The 20,123-nt window shown below is 47.9% G+C and overlaps 6 protein-coding genes and 1 non-coding gene across 7 annotated transcripts; 4 read left to right on the top strand and 3 right to left on the bottom strand.

Moving 5' to 3' along the window:
* The first annotated feature begins 69 nt into the window (after window positions 1-69).
* Window positions 70-3,212, top strand: CNL06740 (uroporphyrin-III C-methyltransferase, putative). The gene is made up of 6 exons (XM_024658236.1): window positions 70-212; window positions 267-339; window positions 385-403; window positions 450-510; window positions 562-717; window positions 1,078-3,212. Exons 1-6 carry the CDS (start codon window positions 137-139, stop codon window positions 3,078-3,080), a joined length of 2,388 nt encoding a protein of 795 aa, XP_024513898.1. The 5' UTR covers window positions 70-136; the 3' UTR covers window positions 3,081-3,212.
* CNL06730 (conserved hypothetical protein) lies at window positions 3,208-6,647 on the bottom strand. Its single transcript, XM_568192.2, has 6 exons — window positions 5,987-6,647; window positions 5,842-5,934; window positions 5,656-5,787; window positions 5,081-5,607; window positions 4,350-5,022; window positions 3,208-4,298 (listed from the first exon to the last, which is right to left on the bottom strand). Exons 1-6 carry the CDS (start codon window positions 6,535-6,537, stop codon window positions 3,371-3,373), a joined length of 2,904 nt encoding a protein of 967 aa, XP_568192.1. The 5' UTR covers window positions 6,538-6,647; the 3' UTR covers window positions 3,208-3,370.
* Window positions 6,648-8,240: 1,593 nt separating this feature from the next.
* On the bottom strand, window positions 8,241-10,628 carry CNL06720 (expressed protein). The gene is made up of 7 exons (XM_568191.2): window positions 10,260-10,628; window positions 9,858-10,209; window positions 9,713-9,794; window positions 9,373-9,665; window positions 9,235-9,323; window positions 8,846-9,183; window positions 8,241-8,792 (listed from the first exon to the last, which is right to left on the bottom strand). Exons 1-6 carry the CDS (start codon window positions 10,379-10,381, stop codon window positions 8,853-8,855), a joined length of 1,269 nt encoding a protein of 422 aa, XP_568191.1. The 5' UTR covers window positions 10,382-10,628; the 3' UTR covers window positions 8,241-8,792; window positions 8,846-8,852.
* Window positions 10,629-13,108: 2,480 nt separating this feature from the next.
* CNL06710 lies at window positions 13,109-13,216 on the top strand. Its single transcript has one exon. It is a non-coding gene; the product is annotated as a tRNA-Lys (tRNA).
* Window positions 13,217-13,272: 56 nt separating this feature from the next.
* CNL06700 (conserved hypothetical protein) lies at window positions 13,273-14,800 on the top strand. The gene is made up of 4 exons (XM_568190.2): window positions 13,273-14,131; window positions 14,194-14,343; window positions 14,394-14,505; window positions 14,558-14,800. Exons 1-4 carry the CDS (start codon window positions 13,880-13,882, stop codon window positions 14,767-14,769), a joined length of 726 nt encoding a protein of 241 aa, XP_568190.1. The 5' UTR covers window positions 13,273-13,879; the 3' UTR covers window positions 14,770-14,800.
* A 112-nt stretch (window positions 14,801-14,912) lies between these two features.
* Window positions 14,913-17,201, bottom strand: CNL06690 (expressed protein). Its single transcript, XM_568189.2, has 9 exons — window positions 16,971-17,201; window positions 16,758-16,914; window positions 16,459-16,699; window positions 16,070-16,397; window positions 15,887-15,999; window positions 15,713-15,827; window positions 15,596-15,644; window positions 15,264-15,528; window positions 14,913-15,191 (listed from the first exon to the last, which is right to left on the bottom strand). The coding sequence occupies exons 1-9, from the start codon at window positions 17,008-17,010 to the stop codon at window positions 14,985-14,987; spliced, it is 1,515 nt and encodes a 504-aa protein (XP_568189.1). The 5' UTR covers window positions 17,011-17,201; the 3' UTR covers window positions 14,913-14,984.
* A 145-nt stretch (window positions 17,202-17,346) lies between these two features.
* Window positions 17,347-20,012, top strand: CNL06680 (conserved hypothetical protein). The gene is made up of 7 exons (XM_568243.2): window positions 17,347-18,132; window positions 18,199-18,471; window positions 18,521-18,603; window positions 18,661-18,988; window positions 19,055-19,429; window positions 19,486-19,518; window positions 19,569-20,012. Exons 1-7 carry the CDS (start codon window positions 17,904-17,906, stop codon window positions 19,793-19,795), a joined length of 1,548 nt encoding a protein of 515 aa, XP_568243.1. The 5' UTR covers window positions 17,347-17,903; the 3' UTR covers window positions 19,796-20,012.
* The last annotated feature ends 111 nt before the right edge of the window (window positions 20,013-20,123 follow it).

Genomic DNA, 20,123 nt, shown 5'->3' with positions numbered 1-20,123 from the left:
GGGTGCTCCGGAGCTCGTCATTTCTGGAAATCAAGAAAATACGAACGACCAAGCAAAAACAATCTATATCAGCGAGCGAGCGAGCGATTCATCCGATTTTCCATTCCTCATCACCCACATCTTTCACGCCAACACCATGAGCCCCCCAGCCTCCCAGCCACCCCTCTGGATATCACTCTGGATGCTTTTCACGACTCTTATCGTCTCGTGGGGTAAGTCGTGCAAAATCGTTCCTTCCCGTGGGCCATCACTAACTCCGCCGCTAGATGCCGGATACTGTCTCATGAGACCACGAAGCTTGCCTGGCGGCGATCTTTCTTGGATATGGAAACCTTACAAGTGGGTACATTATTTGTCTTGACGCAATGAGCTGACATAAACTAGCGACTTTCCTTATGGCGAAGTGAGCTCGGCAGTACAGGTGTAAGAGTTTAACTGACATGGCATAGATCGACTATCTCTATGGGTGGAAAGCTTTCAACGAAGAAGATGGATTTACAGCTGCCCAAGGTGGGACTTAACTTTTCGTAACTCCAATTTTTCTAATTTCATTTCCCACAGCCCTTCTTAACGTCGTTGAAATCTTCCTCGCCATCGGTTACCTCTATCTCCAACACATTTCCCCTCGAGACAAGCCCTTGCACGCCGTAGCGCCATTAATAGGATTTGTGGGAACTGTTATGACTGCCTCAAAGACAATTTTATACTTCCTTCAGGGTGAGTTTAATTCCTCGGTCATGTTCCTCGCGGCGGGGGTTGGTTTATGTTGTCGTTTGCCATGGCATAAAGTCGCGGATCGCTTTGAAGGTGTAATCGGAAAGCAGAATATTCTGAAAGTGTGACATTGGAATGATGGCATTCCGGCGATCTTCCGGTAGAACCACCAATCTTGGTCTCATTTTTCCCCGTATCACTTGAGGTATAGTGAGGTATAGGGGTCCGCAGGGCATGAGCAAAGAGTTCTGCAATTCTATCTTTCCGGTGAACGGCTGTGACGAGTGGAGCTTCAATACGATGGCTTTCCCCGTCCATTAGATTCAGAGCATTTCTTGTGAACAAGCGCTAACGACTATCCAGAATACTTCTGTGGCTGGTGCAATGTTGGTCACAATGACAGGCGGACATTTTGGATGGTTTGGGTTATCCCCAACGGGACATGGATTATTCTCCCTACAATCGTATCTATTGTCCTCGGCCGATACATTGCCGTTGCTCTAAAACGTGATGCCGTCTACTCTCCGGTCTCCACCTCCCTGCTGCGCGCTGAATTTCTCGCCGAGAAATTAGCTTCCACACTTACCGAAGAACCGACCCAACTCCCTGCTGCCCTTCCACTCACTTTCCACCCTCGCACCTTGTCTGTCCTTATTGTCGGTTCCAATCGCCTCGCCGCTAGTCGAGCGCTTACTTTCCTCGAAGCCGACGCCAAGGTTTTCCTTCTCACGTCGTCTGAAGAGGTGGCTAAGGAGGTCAAGGAGCTTGAAGAGGGTGGTCGGGTTTCCCTCCTCCAGAATACAGCCTCAGATTCTGTCGCCTGGTCAGAACTCCTTACAAAGCATGACATTTCTCTCGCATGCGTTACCGATACCCTCATCTCCACTCCTTCTCGACGCTCCCTCGCTTCTGCGACAATCATCTACCAAACCTGTTTGTCGCTTCACATCCCTGTCAACATCTCTGACCAGCCTCATTTCTCCACTTACACTTTCCCCTCTGTACACCGTTTCGCCGGTGCCGATGGCCCTTCGCACTTGCAAGTGGCAGTATCGACTAACGGTCAAGGCTGTCGAATGAGCGGAAGGATAAAGCGAGAGATTGTCAGCAGACTACCTGCAGACGTAGGCAAGGCAGTTGATAACGTTGGGAAACTCCGGGCAAGAGCCAAAGCCCGAGCCAAGATCTCGGAAGAAGACGACGGACCTCTCAATACGCCCGTACCCCAACTCCCTACCCCATCCATTTCTCGCCGCAACTCTGAAGAAGTCACCCAGCAGCTGAGCGACGAGGAGCAACAACTGAGAAGGATGAGATGGGTGTACCAGATGTCAGAGTACTACAGCTTTGAACATCTTGCGAAAATTTCAAATGAAGAGATGGACAAGGCTTTAGATATTTGGGGCCAGCGAGACGAAGGCTACCTTCCTCACCACGACGTGAAGACAGTTAACGCTTCAGAGAAGAAAGGCCGTATCCTCCTTATCGGTTCCGGTCCCGGTCACCCTGGTTTACTCACGATGGCCGCCCACACCGCACTCCGCACAGCCACCCTCATCCTTTCCGACAAACTCGTCCCCGCCGAGATCCTTGCACTTATCCCGGACTCTACCAAACTCCACATTGCAAAGAAATTCCCCGGTAACGCCGAAGGCGCCCAGAATGAAATGATGGAACTTGCTCTCGAAGGTGCACAAAGGGGTGAGACAGTGGTCAGGCTGAAACAGGGTGATCCATTCGTATATGGGCGTGGTGGTGAAGAAGTGCTCTACTTCCGACAGCACGGGTTTGAATCAACTGTTATCCCAGGTATCTCCTCCGCTCTCGCCGCGCCGCTCATGATGGGTATCCCCGTCACTCAACGAGGCGTCGCGGAATCTCTTGTCCTCTGTACTGGTGTGGGAAGGCAAGGGAAAGCTGTTCAGCTACCAGGCTATGTCAAATCTAGAACTCTCGTTATGCTCATGGGTGTTGCGCGTATTTCTCAAATCATCGAGGTCCTCACGTCCACTACTGCCACTACTGCCACCGGACGTGATGGCGCTGCTTACCCGCCCCACTTGCCGATCGCCGTTATTGAACGCGCGTCCTCTCCTGATCAGCGAGTAATTCTCTCGACGCTTGAGAAGATTCAGCCGGCGTTGAAGCAGGTGGATGAGAGACCGCCAGGGATGATGCTTGTGGGCTGGGCAGCGTTAGCTTTAGAAGGGAAGGGGAGGGTGGACGTACTTGACAGGTCGGAAGATGATGAGTTTGAGATGGTGGAGAGCTGGTTAGCGGAGGGACAGGAAGGTGAAATAAAGGGATGGAAGGTTAGGGAGGGTTTGAACGACGAATGGAGAGGGATTTTGAATGGGATCATATAGCCGTGTGATAGTTAGTCGACGTTCGGATTCATCAGCATTATTGGCATATTCAACATACTGCATCATCATGTATTACTTTTGGGATTAGCTCCATCTTCGAGAAGGTCGTTCAGGTAGCCTGACATATGCATCGTTTTGAGTTATAACTATAGACAAAATATCCCATATACATATCTAATCCAAGATCCCCATCCTGCATTTTACACTCACTCCCCCTTCGCCTTTCGCTGCCTTCGTTCATTCAGACATAACGCACATTACCTCGTTACATCAAACTCTTACCACTACTCTTACTCCTTTTCCTCCCGACTGCTACTCTTGCTTTCGGCTGATGGATCGAAGCCAAAAGAGGGAGTAGCAACAGGCGTGGGTACACTCTTGAACTTGGGGATCTTCTTCTGTTGCGCTGCTATCGGCCGGGGAGATACAATCTCTTGTCCTTCAACTCTCTCTCCATTCACTCCCGCCGCTTGAATACCAAAATCATAAACTGAAATCGGAGGGGTAGGTTGCTTAGAAGATACGGTAGGACCAGAACTTTGGCTTCGTACCTGACCAGGGTGGGAAGCGGCCATACGCTTTCGCTCACGCCCAATGAAGATTGCTTCGTTCAACAAGCTCGGTTGATGTGATGTAGGTATGACAGCTGGGGTTGAAACAGTCCCTCCAGCAGGAAGGAGACGAGTGGGTACAGCAGATGCAGGGCCTGGGACTGATAAGCTATACTGGGGCTGAGGTGAAGGAGTGGCGGTAGCACCAGAATCAAGTGGAGTAGAGAGACGGCGGTTAACAAGCCTGCTATCTGACTGTGCACAAGCTAAAGGCGGTTCATCCAATTCACCAGGGATTGTGATAATTTGAGCGCTGTATGTGGACTTCTCGTCGGGTTTATTGGTATAACAAGGTGGATCAGCTGGGGGAGTAGCGGCAGGCGTTTCATTAGCAGCCAAACGCTCAGTTCTAGGCCTGCCGGGTTGAGAAACGGGTTTCTTCAACGAAAACTTGGGGATCTGAATCTTCGCCTTGACCCGTCGACCGGCACCAGGAGTAGGTGCGGCAACAACTTGCTCAACATCGGCATCGCTGACTGGAGGAATTGGGGTAGATTGGGCAATAGCGAGTTCTTGACGGGCGAGAGCAGCTTTTCGAGCAGCAAGCATAGCTTCAAGAGGGACGAAAGCGGATGCTGCTGAACGAGGCACTCCATGTTCGTCGTACCTATCGCGCTTATCAGTCAAGAATTCTCTATACATTACAAAGATGACTTACTCGTCATAAATTTCTTCTCCAATAAGCTCTTCCAGGACATCCTCAAGCGTGATGATACCCAATGGTGCGCCTTCCAAACCATCGAAGAAGTTTTCCACAGCGTCGTTAGACAATTGAGCATCGGCAGGGACACTTTGCTCGAGCTGAGTCAACTTCGCGGCCTGAACGAGGGATCCCTTTTTGCTGTCTTTCCCGCGCTGCTGCTTCATTTCTGCTTCTTGCTGTTCCTTTGCCATACGCTTAATTTCATCGGCTTCCGTAAACCCGTCATCGTCACTAGAAATGGGTCTAACGATAGTGTGATTGTCAGAACTACAACTACCAGCCCGATCATGTTTCTCAGCGTTCTTGCGCCTTCGCTTCTTTTTCTTCCCTCCTTCGCCCTTTTCGAGGTCTTCTTCTCCAGAAGCAGAAGAGTCGCCATCAGAGAATGATCGATTACCAGAGATTCCAGCAACCCTTCGGAAGAATCGTTGACGAAGGCCACCGGCAGCAGCGGTCATGGCAGACTGGGCATCTTCGGGATCGACAGGCCCCACACGGCGTACACGACGAGAGACAATGGCCATATGTGAGCGACCTTCTTGGAAGACGTTGAGCATGTTGGTCAAGGGCTCATCGAATGGGATAGAAGGGATGGCGTTGATGGGGATAGAAGCAAGAGGAGTAGCGTCTGCGACTCAGTCAGTAGCATTCGTTGTAGGTTTAGCTGCAAGCTTGATTAGAATCACCTTCAGGATCCAGCAGAACACAGCTCTTGACAAGCAAACTGCCCAAAACTTTCTTAACCATCTTTGTCTTAGTGGGACCAAGAGTAGGAGCCGAAAGATCAATATCAGGAACTTCGACCATCTGGTAGACCGGAATACGCGAGTGGCCAGACCTCACAACATGCCCCAATGTCTCATAGTCGAGCTTTGCCTCGATAGGAAGCATAAACACTTGCTCAATGGCTGTCATGGAATCCTTAACCGTCTTTCGAGCAAGGTCCAAAGCGCCTTGAGTGATCTGTACAGTATCAAAATCCAAGTCGCCACCACCTTCACCGCCCGCGGCATGCATCTTGATGAGTTCGCGAAGTTCGCCTCGGCGGTAGATGATTCCGTGATGCGCACCAAGAACCCATTCCAGAAGTTTGGCGATTGGCCATGCAATGGGATAAGCGATCCAAATCATGATACGGACTGGCCAGGCCATACGAGCACCAATGAGGAGACCATACCGGGAACAAATTGATTGAGGGATGATCTCGGCAAAACTACACTGATGTCAGTTGAAAAGAGGGCATGATATGAATGAGACTTACATGACAACCATTGCGGTACTGACGACGACGGATACAACACCGCTCAAAAGACCGTCCATGACAACAGGCAGTGCCTCGTTAACAATCATGTTACCGAGAATTAGAGTGGTAAGAAGCAAGTGTGAATTTTTTCTGCATTTTTTTATACGTCAATAACGTCCAAAATACAATTAGAAGCTGACGTACCGGACTGGCATGATAAGCCTAGCATACTCTTGGTGCTTAGGTGTTCCTGAAATAGCAAGCACTTGCAGCTGAGTCTGATCCACAGAAAAGTAACTACGCGAGATCAATCAATGCTCCTTTGTGCAAAGGAAGCCTTTTAACTCACCCAAGAGTCAAACCCGCAAACATGCCACTCAACAATACGAGCACAGGTACCATACAAGCTTCAATTATACTCGTGTTGTCGAGATTCCTCTTGACATTTGCGAGGTGCTGGCCGACGAAACTGTCGTCAAGGCCGATAAACCTTACAACATGGTTGAAAACGTAACCGGTGGTAGAGAGAATAGGAGTATTCTTCTGAGGAAGTGCTGGACATGAAGTGTAGGGATCTAGGTCGGTAGCAGATGCAACAGGAATGAATGCAAGCGCGATGATGGCGAGGAGTGCGAGTGGCGCAAAACTGCGGCAAACTCGACCGACATGATGCTCAACATTAAAGTGACTTGCGTCTTGATAGAAGAGCGTTTGATGCTCGTCAGTAGTGGAAGTACGTGGGTTGAAGGGTCTATGATCTCCTTCTTCCTCGTCAGCAGGCTCGATCTCACTATCGGTAGTGGGTGAGCGTGCGAAAGCTGTGTTTATTGTTTTTGATTGTGGGAAAGTAGGCGTCGGTATATTGGGCGGCGGAGGTTCGTTATGATTATCTTCGGCCATTTAAGGTGTTCCTATAAGCAGTTGAAATGAAGATGCTAAGATAAAAGTCGAGAGAAGCAAGACACAAGAAGGAAGAGGGAAGAAAAGGAGAAGGGAAATGGTTGGAGAAGATGACAAATGACGACGGGAAACTGGACGCAGTTTCGTGATCGACATAATACTGTAGGGCTCCGCCAAGAACTGCCGTTCTATTTTTGTTTCGCCACTTGCTTACGTACGAAACCTCATAAAAACAGCGTAACAGGAATTCGAAGTTCTTTTCTCAAATCGCAAGTTCAAATCGTATACCAAGCTCATTGTCTTCTATAAACAATAATATCCGTCTATTCTTACGCCGACCACGGCGTACATCTACGAGATTATATGATTATATGAAACCAGCTAGGAACTCCAGCCTTCGGTAACGGTCGGAACCCCACTATCGTGCAACGTGCCCACAAAGTCACGGACCCCCACCACTCACTCACCAACGGCACAACCTCCTCTTCCCAGTTTATCCGCGCATTTACAATATGTGCATTGATATTGTAAAACTCCCTCTGCCCATCGTTCTCTATTATTTCCCCGTTATCTATCATCATCACTGTATCATTGTTTCTATCAGTCGCCGTAAGAAGCGGGAAAACCAAAGTCCTCATCGATTCAGGTGGAGGAGGAATATCGCGGTTGGTGATGAAAGCAAATTCGTTTTCTTGCCATTCTCGGACAAAGTTAAGAGAATCACCATCGTTGTCAGGGATCCAGCTGATCATTTCTTGAGCTCGATGTTGAGATATTGGAACATGGCACTGCCAAGATTGGAGACGGTTTTTCTACGATCGAGCTGGTTTCATAGATCATTGTTAAAGCTATTGGCTACTGAGAGGTAACGTCTGGCTCTAAAAATAAGGTCCTTCATATCAGTAAAGACACTGAAGTGCTACCAGTTGAATATCGCTTACCTAGTTCCATCGCCCCAGCGCACAGTTGAGCTGTTAACAACCTCTGGCAAACCAGGAAACATGCTCAGAGGAAGGACAGGGCTCGGTGACCTCGATAAAGGCCCCAAACGTCCATGAAGCTGAAGAAAATACGGGCCGTTTGAGTGCAGTGGAAGAAGGAGGAGCGATGGAGATCCCCATGGCAGAATTAGGATGCCGATTCATCTCTGAGCGGCCTGGAGCATAAGACTGGGTGTGTTGATTGCTACAATTGCCATCGGCTTAGAGAGTCAGGTGAGTGGCTGGAGAAGAGGTAAATCGGCCTGTTGAAGGATTATAATACCCGAATGAGATGTTTCCCCATTGGTCTAAAGATGTCGCCGCCATTGGTATCCCGTCGGGTAAGATTACGAGACATGATAAGTACTCAATTAACGTTAAGAAACCTTTGAGATCAGGTATAATTGACAAATGAAGTAATCTTTATATACGAAAAAGATTGGTCGTGTCCAGACTGACTGATCTCGATCGTCCCGCTCGTTATATAGATTCCACCAGGTACGTACAGTACTTCCATCATACAAAAAGCCGATACCAGTTGGCAGTCAAACAGGTTGCATCCTTGAATGAGTAGTCTCTTTGCCAATACCGGCGAGCTTCCTTTCACCTTATTACCGCGCATGCGCTTACCGTGCTTACAGTCGTCGATTTTACTTTGGTTGAACTCGACCTTCCTTCAATCTGCTTCGGTTTGGGGACTGGTCCATCTCAGCTCCATTGTTCTCAATTTAAAGAATGGAGATTCTTGCTTCTTGGACTGATAATATGAAAGACGCCATGTAGTAAGGATCTGCCTTCCCAAAGATGCCGCGAATCGCCAGTAGGTCAGGAAAACCGTTCGGATTGAGTTAGCTTTTCAGATCGTGGCCGATAATGCATACAAGACTCAAATGACGAATCCAGCCGACCTTCCATTGGAGGAGAAACTCCCATCATGACAAGACCTTCTACAAGGTGCGAACACTCCGTTCAGCCAAAGCGTGGATGTAAACCCACCCTTTTCGATAGATGGCTCCATATCTTCGGCCCAGCTCACTCTAGTAATCTTGTTCTGAATATTCGAAGCATACAGTCTGACCCTCTCCCTGTCGCCTACCTGCTCCCTTCTTCCGAATTTATCGTCACCTCCCCGTGCCTTTTCAAAGCTGTCAAAAGACTGCCGGCCAGCCAAAATATACATGTGTTAACTATAACTCTTAGGTTGTTACCAAAAAGAGATTTGTGAATCTAATATAAGCATGTCTAGCGTTTCTAGACTAACGAGGACCAATTTTTCTGTTCTCAGGTCAGCATCTCATGTTCAGAAGGGGAGTAAAGAGAAAACTCACAAGGACATTATAATGTCACAAGCATAGCAAGTAGCCCAATCGCAACGACCATCGCACTTCCCAGCCCGCCAATTTGTGGTGAAGCTCCACTTTTTGATCCCAACCCATCATCCTTCGTATGCCCTGCTCGTCCAGCGTCATCCCAGTCTGTATGTGCCGCGTATGCCATCACGAGGAAACTCTGTCCTTCAGGAGATTCTTCACCTTGCTCAGAGAAATCGAGAGGGTTGACGACTTGTGTAAGGTATCCAGTGGAGTTTACGTAGGATGATGCGGCGGAAAGGAGACCGAGTGCCATGTCGACGTAGTCATTGGTGATGCCGAGAGTTGATAAACGACTAAGGCAGACATTAGTATCGTGGAGATAAACAGAATGAAAGTGCACTTACAGACCGACATGAGACATGAGGGCTGCTGAAGAAGCGTCTTCAAATGAAGAAGTATCGTTGATGTAGTTGTAGAAGATGCCGTTGCCCGTCTATTAATGGTCAGACGTCCGTTGCACCTAGTCATCATAATGAACTCACAATGTAAGGCTTGGACGCGTCAAGGATTTCCCTCACCCATGATTCCAAATCACTCAACTGGCTGTCCAATTGATCCGAAAAGGTCGACCAGTTTATGGTTGCCCAAACCCTCAACATTCCCGCCGCAGCCCAACCATTACCAGTTGCCCAAAGATTGGGATCTGAAGTTCCATTACCGCCGGTGATGTGAATCCATAACCCATTAGATTGGCGAAGAGCGTCTCGATAAAGCTTGCACTGCTGATACGCCTGTTGAAGGAGTGTTTGATTATTATTTAGGGCACCGTAGTATGCTAGATGAAATGAGCGTAGTTTTGACATGCGTCAATAATAAACCTACCAAGAAAAGGCGGAACCATGTAAACACTGTCTGCCCACAGTTGTGCTTGATCTGCTCGGTGAGAGATAGCTCCAGAAGACGTCTGAAGGATATTTAGCCAAACAGACACCCGTGGCACCGAAGTCAGTACGAGAAAGAGACCTACCCTAGGGACGTCATACAGGAGGTAATTGAGCTCTTCCCTCGCTGCATCACCGTAACTGACTCCATTAACTTGTGCATTGTCGGTGCTTGCATTGGCCAGGAGTATGGTCACACCCAAACTCGCGGGGTCGCCAGCAGCCTCGTCGTCAAGCAGGGTGCTACCACCGTGAGCCGAAGCAGAAGTGTTGCTTGGGGGGCGATTATTCATAGTGTATTCAGCCACAGCAACGACGTCCTCAATGTCATCGTCGTCAAAGTCATCCGGAAGAGGAATGGGAGATGTTGAGGCAAAGACGGAGTAGCTGGGATATTTGCTCTCAAGGATAGCCTGCGCTTTGGTACCGATTTCCCAACTGTCTGACTGTCAGTACTTGTCGCTTGTTTGGCCGGCAAAGCAACACACCTATGGGTAGAAATGTTTTCCATAACATCATACACCTTGTCCTGGAGTTTGCTACTGAGATGAGTTGCTGATGCCAAGGGCAGGGCAGCCAGTAGAATCAGAGACGGGCCGGGACTTCTCATGTCAAGACAGTGGCTTCAATCTGTGGGGCACACCGCAGTGATATGTACAGGGCCGTGCGATGCGCAGTATGCAGTGCAGATGTGGACGATCTGCTGTTGATTTCGTGTCCTGACTGTGGAGAGCTCACGTATGACGTTTGCTTGTTGATTTTTTGTTGTCGAGACCTTTTGCGACGCAGAAGACTGTCCGGCGTCGTGTTCTAAGAATGTGATTATGAACTGTCTGTAGTAATGGTCAGAAGAAGAGAGGAGGGTAAAATACATCCATCTTTACATTCTCATATGGGATAGTGTCCTCTCTGCCAATGCAGTGCACAGTCGTCCATTTGCTGGGCGTTTCTTGGGTTTGTGCGCGAATAAATAAAACGTCGCTCGAGCCGTCTCGGCACTTCGGGGATCGGCGCTACTCCTATTTCGACGGGAAATTAACCTTCTATGATAATTAACCTGACTGCGGGATGGCCGCGGATTATGTCATTGTTTTTTACCTGTTTGTTATGTCATTGTTTTTTTACCTGTTTGTCCTGTTTGTCACTCTAAGTTTTTTAAGAGAAGCCTGGACTTTAGGATTACATGTGCTTAAATTAGCAGCAGAGATACTCTACTTTCTCCTGCCCCTAATCACCATTTACAACGAGGCACGCAAGACGTACAGAGACAAGAAGAAGATACACGAAGAACGAAAGATAACAGAGACAAGAAGAAGATACACGAAGAACGAAAGATGACTACGAAATAATAAATGTGGTTGGGCAAAAATAATAACAAGTTACGTATCATCTTGACTACTTGTCGCCGCTGTCTTTCTATACGTAGCGTAGCATGGAGGCGATATGTAATGATTGCTACTATACATTTGCTTCCGCTATGATATGAGGCCATATCCATGCGAGACCACACTTTGGAACACGCCTTCTCTGACTCTTCCGTTTGTCTCTGTACACACTCTCCAGAATTCAGTATCTATCGTGGCGAATACGGCAGCGGCGGCTGCTCCTGTGGAGTGACCTGCTTGCCATTAGACATCTTTGTAATCGTACTCTACTCTTGGAGTCGTCTTGGACATATGATTGTATGATACAAGTAACATATCTCTACAAGATGATGTCTATCTCAATTTCCAATATATACAACGGAAACCATATATACAACAGAAACCAATATATGTTGAACTGGTATTCACTCAGCACCTTCGTACAAACAGTCTCAGAGAGCAGTGTACAAGATAGTGATGAGGAAAGATCAGAAAGCTACAAAAGAGAAAATTAAAATAGGGTATAGAGTCTGAACAAAAAAAGACCACGTAAGTCATCTATCTAAACGAGCAGCTAGACTAACAGAAACCGCTATCCCCTCCTCTCTGTCCACCCACTCAACAGCCGAAGCTGCCCCTTCATCCCCGGTCCAGCAAGACGTCCATCTCCTCCCGAGTCACCAACTTCACCCGTACCCCGAGCATTGCGAGGCGGTCCTTATAGGCCGCCAACGTAAGCTCGCCCGATTCCGGGTCGACGTCCTCGAGATCGAGCTCAAGAGGGCGGGACTGACTTGTTGACTATTGGGGGGGGATCGTCGCGGAGATCGTCAAGAATAAGAACTGCCTTATTGGAGTCCAATGACAAGTTCGGGAAATGAACATACTCCGACGACCAAGAGGAGTTAATGCCGGGAGAGGAGGGAGCCGTGGAAGGAGAGGCACCTACAATAAGTTCATAAGCGTAGCTTCAAGCTGTAAGATTACGAGGTGCTCACGGCTATTGTAGATGAAGGAAGCTGCCGTAAGTGTAAATTGAACCTGGAAGATGGAAGATCAAGGAGAATAGAGCAAAGGGGAGAGGAGCAGAGGAAATGAGAGGCGGAGAGGCGTAGGAAAGGAGAGGCGGAGGGGCGGACAAGTAGAGGTTGTGCGTCTGCGAGGCTGTTTGAGAGGAGCTTCGATGGCTTTGGGATAAGCCGATTGCTGGTGAATAGATCGGGAGATTTTGCGGGCGTGTATAGTTGTGGAATTGTTGGAAATCAGGCAGCGATGTTGGGGAGGGGGAACGAGGGACATGAGTGGAAACATCCTGTCTGAGTGATACCTTGGATGGGCAGTGTTTGCCTTGATATTATTGACTGCCAAGTTGTTGGATGTATACTACTAGTTAGAGATCCATTGATTGGTTTCAGCGTCTTCTACCTCTCCTATAGCCTAGAACTTACTGTATCAGTATGTTGGCTGGGGAGGGGAGCAGAGGACATCGAAAGTCAGGAGAAGGCCGGGAATGTGGCATGAGGAGGTGGGGGAATGACGAAGAGAGGGGGATGAGAGGAGAAAGGGAGGGGGTAAAGTGGGACAGAGATGTAAGGGGAAAAGGATATAAGCTTGGAAAGATGAGCAGAGGACGAGGATGTGGAAGAAGAAGAAAACAGAGATGTTTAGATATATATAGACAGTGAGGAAAGGGTGAAGGCCGCCAAGTAAACGGCCCATGCGCAATTCACCGTGCGTTGTGTATGCAAGTTGTGCCCCATGCACCCTGAATCGCCTTCTCTATAGTCCTCCATATAGGTTAGCCATCTTGCATCCTGAATAAGTCCTGTAATTAACTGTGCAAACAAAGCAAGTTAAACCATGGATTAGCGACAAAGAGACGAAAAAGAAAGGGAGAAAAAAAAAGGTTGAAGGAACCAATACGTGTGCTAATTAGCAGAGATAAGATTGTGTTTTGCAAAAAAAATACACAGGCCCCCGTGGCGCAATCGGTAGCGCGCACGACTCTTAGAGTCTGCTTGAACCGGTTACGGGCCATCATCTCAATCGTGCGGTTGCGGGTTCGAGCCCCGCCGGAGGCTTTCTTTTTGAATTTTTTTGATTGCTTTGCCGTCTTTTTGAATACTCTTGCGTCTCACTAAGACCTGTTCTTGTACACTGCATACCATATAACAAGATGCGCCAGCAGAAAACTGTCGACAAGAGTTTGTGCAAACCCCTCCTCACTCCAGCTAACGATGCGCTATGAGTACGATTAATGTAGGACAGCAGGACTAGTTGTCATTGCATCAGGAGGAATCGAACGCAATATCACATATCACAGGAAAAACGCAGATGGGAGTTATTTCAGCTCGCATCATCGCTTTCTTCTTCTGATCCTCGAGGGGTTCTACTTTGCAATGTCATCCAATACCTCCAGCCTCGATCTTTGCAAGACTTTCAATAGGAGAAGGCCGAAGAATGATCAACTCATGCCCATGATCAATCACGATATCATATCACATTATCGGTCTCGGAGAAGACCGATAAAGCGATAAGGCGTCAAGGGAAGCTGGAAACATCATCCATCTTTCTCTCAGCCGACAACTGATTCGTGGCGAGTTATTCGCGAGATAGATTCAGAAGATGGAACCGATTGTCCATAACACATCACTGCCTTCGTTCTCCTGGTTTTTATTTCCTCATATTGTCAATCACTCGCTGTTGGACCTTCACATCCCAATATCGCCCCGGTTGCGAAAGATATGACTACCACTAGAACCCCAAAACTTGGTGTTCTGCAGCTCAAAACCACATTTCCCCGTCCCCCCGGGGACGTTGGTCATCCCGCTTCATGGGGCGATATACCCGTCGTCATCCGAGTAGTAGAAGAAGCTGTTAGCACGCTTGTTGTTGGGGGGACATGGGGTAAGGATTTAGTGGATGCCTTTGTTCGCGAAGGTACGAAGATGATTGAGGAAGATGGATGTGTTGCTTTTGTTACAAGCTGTGGTTTCGTAAGTTCAACGCCTTCTTCTGCTCTTATATGTACCGAAATAGCTGATATATCATGATTTAGTTGGCGACAATGCACCCTTGCCTTGCAAACAGACTACCTTTCATGGGCACTACCAGCTTGCTTCAGGTCGCATGGCTTCAACAGAGTTTCTTCCCCGGTTTGAACTCGAAAGATTCAGTCGGAGTAGTGACATTCAAGAAAAGTGCTCTGGTGAGTGTACAATTGACCTGTGCAATAGGCTGGCTAACATCAATTTACAGACTGTCAAACACCTCACCAGCGTTGGTGCTCATCCGGAAACACCGGTATATGGCCTCCCAGAAGACCCAAAGACAGCCATTTTCCGTGGAGTCTTGGACGAGCGTATCCCTTGTATGTGCGCTCCTAAAGCGCAAATGTCTCCTATAGCTGATAATCTATGCAGATGACTACGAAGGCATGGAGAAGGAAGTCGTAGATGCGGCCCTTGTTCTTGTCAAGAACCACCCTAAAGTCAAGGCTATCGTTTTAGAGTGTACCAATATGCCACCATTTACTCATGCTGTGGAGAAGGCGACAGGGTTAAGGGTATGGGATGTGCTGACCCTTGGCAAATGGCTTTACGCCGGGGCAGTACCCAAGGATTATAGAGTTTAACTTGTTTTATCTGTATGTATCTGTTGCTTTCAAATTGCTGCTTTCGACTTTGGAATTTTTGAACTCCTAGCTATGTGTATATTGTTCATTGCGAGCAGTCAATCTCCAAAGGTGTGTAATACTGTTCAAAGCAAGCTAAAAGTGCCAGAATTGCATAACATGTTACCCAAAATTACCGGCTCTATACTAACTTCGTAACTCCTTGGTTACATACTCTACAGCTTCTCAATCTTCTCAGCAATCTCACCAAGGCCATCTTCCCACTTCCAATCGACCTTATCAGCAATCTCCAGACTCGCCAGGTCCCTTCCCGAACCCTTCCCTTCCTCCAAACCGTTGGCATGTTCGCCGGGAGCGGCAGATCGCCAGTGCCAAAGAGGAGTGAATTGGTCCGGTTTCTTTTCGAGAGCATTTACAACATGCTATAAGGTATGTCAGTTTTTCAACCCATTTACGGAGATGGGGGTTATATCAAGGGATAAAGGAGTACGCACTTTGCCTAAAACAGGGAGGAACTTGAATCCATGTCCCGAACCACCAGAAGCCACAAACAAACTGTCCGAATAACCTGGAACATAGTCGATCACGAAAGAGTTATCGATACTGTCCGTGTACCAGCACATACGAGTATCGGTGATACCGATCGACTTGAGTTCCGGGAATATCTCGCCCACAGCTTTCTTAACGTTCTCGATAGCCTTTTTGGGAAGGTTCTCAGCTTTGTCGGCGGTGTACTTTGTCTTTGGCATCGAGAGCTCCCTAATAAAAAAAGAGTTAAACCCCTATGATTACTACCACGAAATGAAAAAGGGCAACACCGACTCACTTTCCTGTTTTGGGATGCTTTTGATAGTTGGTCCATTTGCGCCCTCGGTCTGAATGTATAGTCAGCGACCATCCTTTACATCAATAAATATCCTCTTCTCAATGGGAGGGAACTCACAACCAACCTTGATCTTCCCATCCTTAGTACGAGGGAAACCGTAGAAGCCTCCGTATTCCGGACTAGAGTGACCGGTCAAACCATATGCCCAAACTGGGAACCTTTCAGGAGAGAACTACGATGAATCGTCAGCTCTTGCGATGAAAACGGTACATTCGAGCAGGAGCGCCAAACCTTCTCCCAGAGATCATGGCGGTCCGTTGGAAGCTGGATAGTGCACACAGATCCGGCGGTGGTTTCGAGTAATCCTTCAACTTCGGGCACAACACTGGGAGTCCACCCACCACCTACACAGATAGCATCAGCTCCCACTCCTTAATGGATAAAAGGAGTACAAAGAGCAATTGAAAAACGTACAAGCAACGATGACCACATCCGCTTCATGCTCTAGTCCATCAACCGTTTTCAACCCCACAACCTTTTGATCCTCCCCTTCACTTCTTACCAAAAGCTCGTCAAATTTGCCTGTCTCCGGCCCGAGTAAAAATTTGACACCGTCCTTCTCGGCGAGATATCGAGCCCAAGCACAAGCCTTGTCAGCGACTGTGAATCCAGCAGAAGTGTCGAAAAACCCAGTAAGCCGACCACCTTCGAGGTTCTTGAGCGAGGCTGCTTTGGTGGCATAATTTGTGGAAGGATCTGCGGCCTCCTTCTCAACCAAGCGGTCCATATCACCCGTATCTTTCTGCATCATCAAAACTGCTTAGTTTGAGGGATAGGTCCCGAGATATGCAAGTAAAGCTTACGATGACATGTTGATGGTGTCGAAGCCCCGCCTTCTCAAGCTCATCCAAACACATCTGATCATACTCTGAAAGCTTTTCTTCATTTGATATCCTAAGGAAACCACAGGGTACGAAAGGCTGGTCATCAGGAGTCAACCCGGGGGGAAGTTGGTCGGCAGGAGTCTCTGAGATCTGTTTGTTCCATTCGAGCCAGATGGCTCGTCCAGAAAAGGCGAGATCTTGATATTCGGTTTCGTCACCGCTGCATCACGAGGATTAGAACATGAAACGGATAAGTAGACAAATCGGGAAGCTCTTACTATGAGCACCGGTAAACCTTGTTAACATCAGCACTTGCGCCATCACATCCTTTACTGGGATCGTAGGCGTTGACATCGTATGGCTGATAATCGTAGACAGTAACGTCCTTGTAACCATTCTTCTTGAGATGGAGAGAGGTAGAAAGACCGAAGACGCCTGTTGTTGGTAAGCAGATAGCCGACGACGAATGTCCCGACAGATATGACACCCACCTGCGCCGACGATCGCAATTTTGCTGTCGATAGTTGTCATTTGTTTGTCGTTTGTTGTTATTGTTTGTTTGATGAAAGATTTCAGATGAAGCCGGTTATGGACCAATATAAAAATTAAATGGATTATGTAGACTACTATGAAGGTGTGGGTAGCTATAGCATCTACCCATACTTGACCTCAGTTAATACGCGTCGCTTCGTTTTAAGACAATCAGTCAGTTAGTGTGTTATCTTCGGCAATCAGAGCCGACGGCCAAACCCGAAACGAATGACGGCGGGATCTCGGGATGATGTGCTTTCTCCTCATTTGTCCGCCCAACGATATGGATAACCACATAACCTCGCTGCCACTTTCACCCCTGAAAGGAATCAAGCGGCCGTCATCTCCATCAGCTATCCACACCTACTACCAAGACTACTCTCATCGATGCCCCGCCTTTCCATAGTTGCCTCTTCTTCTTCTATCTCTGTGATAAACCACAGCAATAGTACGCAGTCATTTTTCGCCGGATAAGACGTTGTCGAGACTTGAGGCTTATCCAGTGAAATCGGATAATATAAGAACAACATCATTGCTATCTGCTGGAAGAGGCGGCCAGATACGAAGAATAGCATCTCTGATGATTGCCGGTTGTCCTCGTCTGTTGACCTACCGATCGTTGAGTGGGGTCGCACGCATGCGGCGGTGCAAGGTGAGATAAACCCCAGCATATCCAGCAACAACAATTGAATGCATTGCCCGAGACGCTTAAACACTTCGGGACACGGTCAATAACCTCCACTTCACCTTTCACCCAATAATACAAGTCGGATATCCGCGAAAGATAAGACGAGCCACGACATACAACACTACTAGTACTGAAGGTTATCGTCTCCAGATAAGGTATTATGTCATGTCGTCCCGTATCTCTGCCCTGATGGTATATAACAATAATGCAGTCCATCACCGTCGTTCTCTCTCTCTGGTCATCTATCATATTCACAACGATGTCCAAGTTGGAATCAAGGCCATCACTCGAGAAAGTTATCGACGACGAAGCTGCCCGAGACTCTTTCACTAAGGTTGAAGAGGTGGCCGAGGTCTCTGATTATTCTTTTACCAAAGAAGAAAACCGATCCATTGTACGCAAATTCGATTGGCATATCTTACCTTTCGTCTGGGGTACGTCCCTCCTCTTGGGATTTACCCTGCATCAGTCCTTACATTCAAACTAATGGCCGGTATCAGCTTGTTATCTCTTCAACTCCCTCGACCGTAACAATGTCTCCAACGCCAAATCGGATGGAATGACTACCGACCTCAACTTCCCTGACGAAGGCTATAGCATTATGCTCACCGTGTTTACTGTTCCCTTTGCCTGTCTTGTCGTTCCCGGTGTCATGCTCACAAGAAAGATTGGTCCAAGGTTCACTATTCCAGGTTATATGCTCGGCTGGGGTGCGATGGCGATGATCAATGCTGGGTGTAAGAACTTTGCAGGTGTTCTCATTGTTCGTTTGAGTGAGTGAATGCTGTTGACATTTTACGGGGTAACTGACGTGGCATACAGTTCTGGGTGCCTTTGAAGCTGGTTTCGCTGCGTCTTTGATTTTCTATCTTACCACCTTTTACACTAGGGGCGAACTGGGCAAGGTGAATGGCCATGTCTAGCTTTGCTTGATCTGTAATGGCTCACTAAAAAGCGTATAGCGAATCGCCGCCTTCTACTCATGTCAAGCTCTCTCCGGTGCTTTCTCCGGCCTTATCGCCTACGGTGTCTTCCAAATGGACTCCAAACTCTGGGGCTGGCAAATCCTTTTCCTCATCGAAGGTGCTTTCACTGTCGCCTTTGCCATCCTCACCGGCCTCATGCTCCCATGGTCCCCTAGCACTGCGTCATTCTTGACCGACCGAGAGAAGGAGGTTGCCCGACTTCGTATCTTGAGGGATGGTTCCACCGCCATCGACACCAAGTTCAACAGGAAGGCATTCTTCAAGCCTTTAAAGGACTGGAAATTCTACGTTTTCGCTTCTATCGGTATGTATATTCAATTGTACTACGCTTTTGACCCACAGCCAATTCACAGTTAATAAACGTGTTTAGCCCTCTGTTACGGTGTCGCCGCCTCTGTGGCCGGTAGTTTCCTCACCCAAATCATCGGCCGATTCCATTATTCCACCGTCAAGACCAATCTTTTCACCGTTGCTCCATATGCCGTCGGAACCATTGCACTTTGCGCCACCGCTTGGTCCTCAGATCGTTTCCGTGAACGAGGTTTCCATCTTGCCTCTTCTCTTATTCTCGTGTTTATTGGGTGTATCCTTTTGGTCGCGCTTCCCGTTACCAGTGTTGGCCCAGCTTATTTTGCCACTTTCCTTATCACCGCGGGCGCTTTCACTCCGAGTGTCATATTCCATACGTGGCACCAATGTAACGACCCTACTGAAGATGGTCGAGCCTTTAGAGTAGGTACTTACAGTAAGCCACCGCTTTTAACTCGTATGAAATACGGCTAATATACCTTCTTCATACAGCCTTCCTTGCCAATTTGGGTGGTATCGTTTCTGGCGAGTCCTTTCTTCTCTATAATACGGTTCCCACACTGAAATTTCCACAGCCCAGATCTTCCTTGACAAATGGTCGCCGGCCTACATCATTCCCCTCAGTGTTACTGCCGGCATTGAAGGTCTTGCGGCCATCCTCGTCATTGGTTTGCGGATGTGGATGTACCTCGACAACCGAAAGAGAAATCAAGCCCAAGGCGTCAACTGGCAGAGCAAAGATGTCCCCACCGAGATTCTGGTGGAGGGACCAAAGAACCCATTGTTCCGTCACTTCTATTGATTTTCCTTTTGCACCTTTTCTCATCTAAGAATAGCTGTTGGTTTTTCACACTGTATGGGCTTTCAAATTTGTAGTACTGTGACTAGAGTGTTACGTTGTAGTAGTAGTAAGCGTCGGCTGTTCGAACGAATTGTCAAAAAGTCGTCTCGCATATCGTTTGATAGTTGTCATGTTACAATTCAGCATAAACGGCGTGGCCTGAGCGCCTTGTACTGCCACGAGAATGCAAGAGTGAAAATGCTAGATATAACTGAAATCATGATGAAGTTTTGGAGAAGCAGTTCCACGCACGATGCTTTTGTTTGGCTGGTGCGACGCGTGTTTTGAT

Source organism: Cryptococcus neoformans (genome assembly GCF_000091045.1).
Source record: "Cryptococcus neoformans var. neoformans JEC21 chromosome 12 sequence".
In the NCBI taxonomy this organism is placed as follows: domain Eukaryota; kingdom Fungi; phylum Basidiomycota; class Tremellomycetes; order Tremellales; family Cryptococcaceae; genus Cryptococcus; species Cryptococcus deneoformans.
Note: the sequence above shows the minus strand (reverse complement) of the source record. Positions and strands in the feature narration are given on the sequence as shown.

Coding starts and splice junctions, on each gene's coding strand:
- CNL06740 (XM_024658236.1), top strand. CDS start 137: ATGAGCCCCCCAGCCTCCCAGCCACCCCTCTGGATATCACTCTGGATG. Junction 213..266: donor GACTCTTATCGTCTCGTGGG/GTAAGTCGTGCA, acceptor CTCCGCCGCTAG/ATGCCGGATACTGTCTCATG. Junction 511..561: donor TGGATTTACAGCTGCCCAAG/GTGGGACTTAAC, acceptor CATTTCCCACAG/CCCTTCTTAACGTCGTTGAA.
- CNL06730 (XM_568192.2), bottom strand. CDS start 6,537: ATGGCCGAAGATAATCATAACGAACCTCCGCCGCCCAATATACCGACG. Junction 5,935..5,986: donor TTTGCGGGTTTGACTCTTGG/GTGAGTTAAAAG, acceptor GATCTCGCGTAG/TTACTTTTCTGTGGATCAGA. Junction 5,608..5,655: donor AGTACCGCAATGGTTGTCAT/GTAAGTCTCATT, acceptor ACATCAGTGTAG/TTTTGCCGAGATCATCCCTC.
- CNL06720 (XM_568191.2), bottom strand. CDS start 10,381: ATGAGAAGTCCCGGCCCGTCTCTGATTCTACTGGCTGCCCTGCCCTTG. Junction 10,210..10,259: donor GAAAACATTTCTACCCATAG/GTGTGTTGCTTT, acceptor ACAGTCAGACAG/TTGGGAAATCGGTACCAAAG. Junction 9,184..9,234: donor CTCATGTCTCATGTCGGTCT/GTAAGTGCACTT, acceptor TGTCTGCCTTAG/TCGTTTATCAACTCTCGGCA.
- CNL06700 (XM_568190.2), top strand. CDS start 13,880: ATGACTACCACTAGAACCCCAAAACTTGGTGTTCTGCAGCTCAAAACC. Junction 14,132..14,193: donor TTGTTACAAGCTGTGGTTTC/GTAAGTTCAACG, acceptor ATCATGATTTAG/TTGGCGACAATGCACCCTTG. Junction 14,506..14,557: donor CTTGGACGAGCGTATCCCTT/GTATGTGCGCTC, acceptor TAATCTATGCAG/ATGACTACGAAGGCATGGAG.
- CNL06690 (XM_568189.2), bottom strand. CDS start 17,010: ATGACAACTATCGACAGCAAAATTGCGATCGTCGGCGCAG. Junction 16,700..16,757: donor AAGGTTTACCGGTGCTCATA/GTAAGAGCTTCC, acceptor CTCGTGATGCAG/CGGTGACGAAACCGAATATC. Junction 15,529..15,595: donor AAGCATCCCAAAACAGGAAA/GTGAGTCGGTGT, acceptor TTTTTTTATTAG/GGAGCTCTCGATGCCAAAGA.
- CNL06680 (XM_568243.2), top strand. CDS start 17,904: ATGCAGTCCATCACCGTCGTTCTCTCTCTCTGGTCATCTATCATATTC. Junction 18,989..19,054: donor CTACGTTTTCGCTTCTATCG/GTATGTATATTC, acceptor AAACGTGTTTAG/CCCTCTGTTACGGTGTCGCC. Junction 19,519..19,568: donor TTTGGGTGGTATCGTTTCTG/GCGAGTCCTTTC, acceptor AAATTTCCACAG/CCCAGATCTTCCTTGACAAA.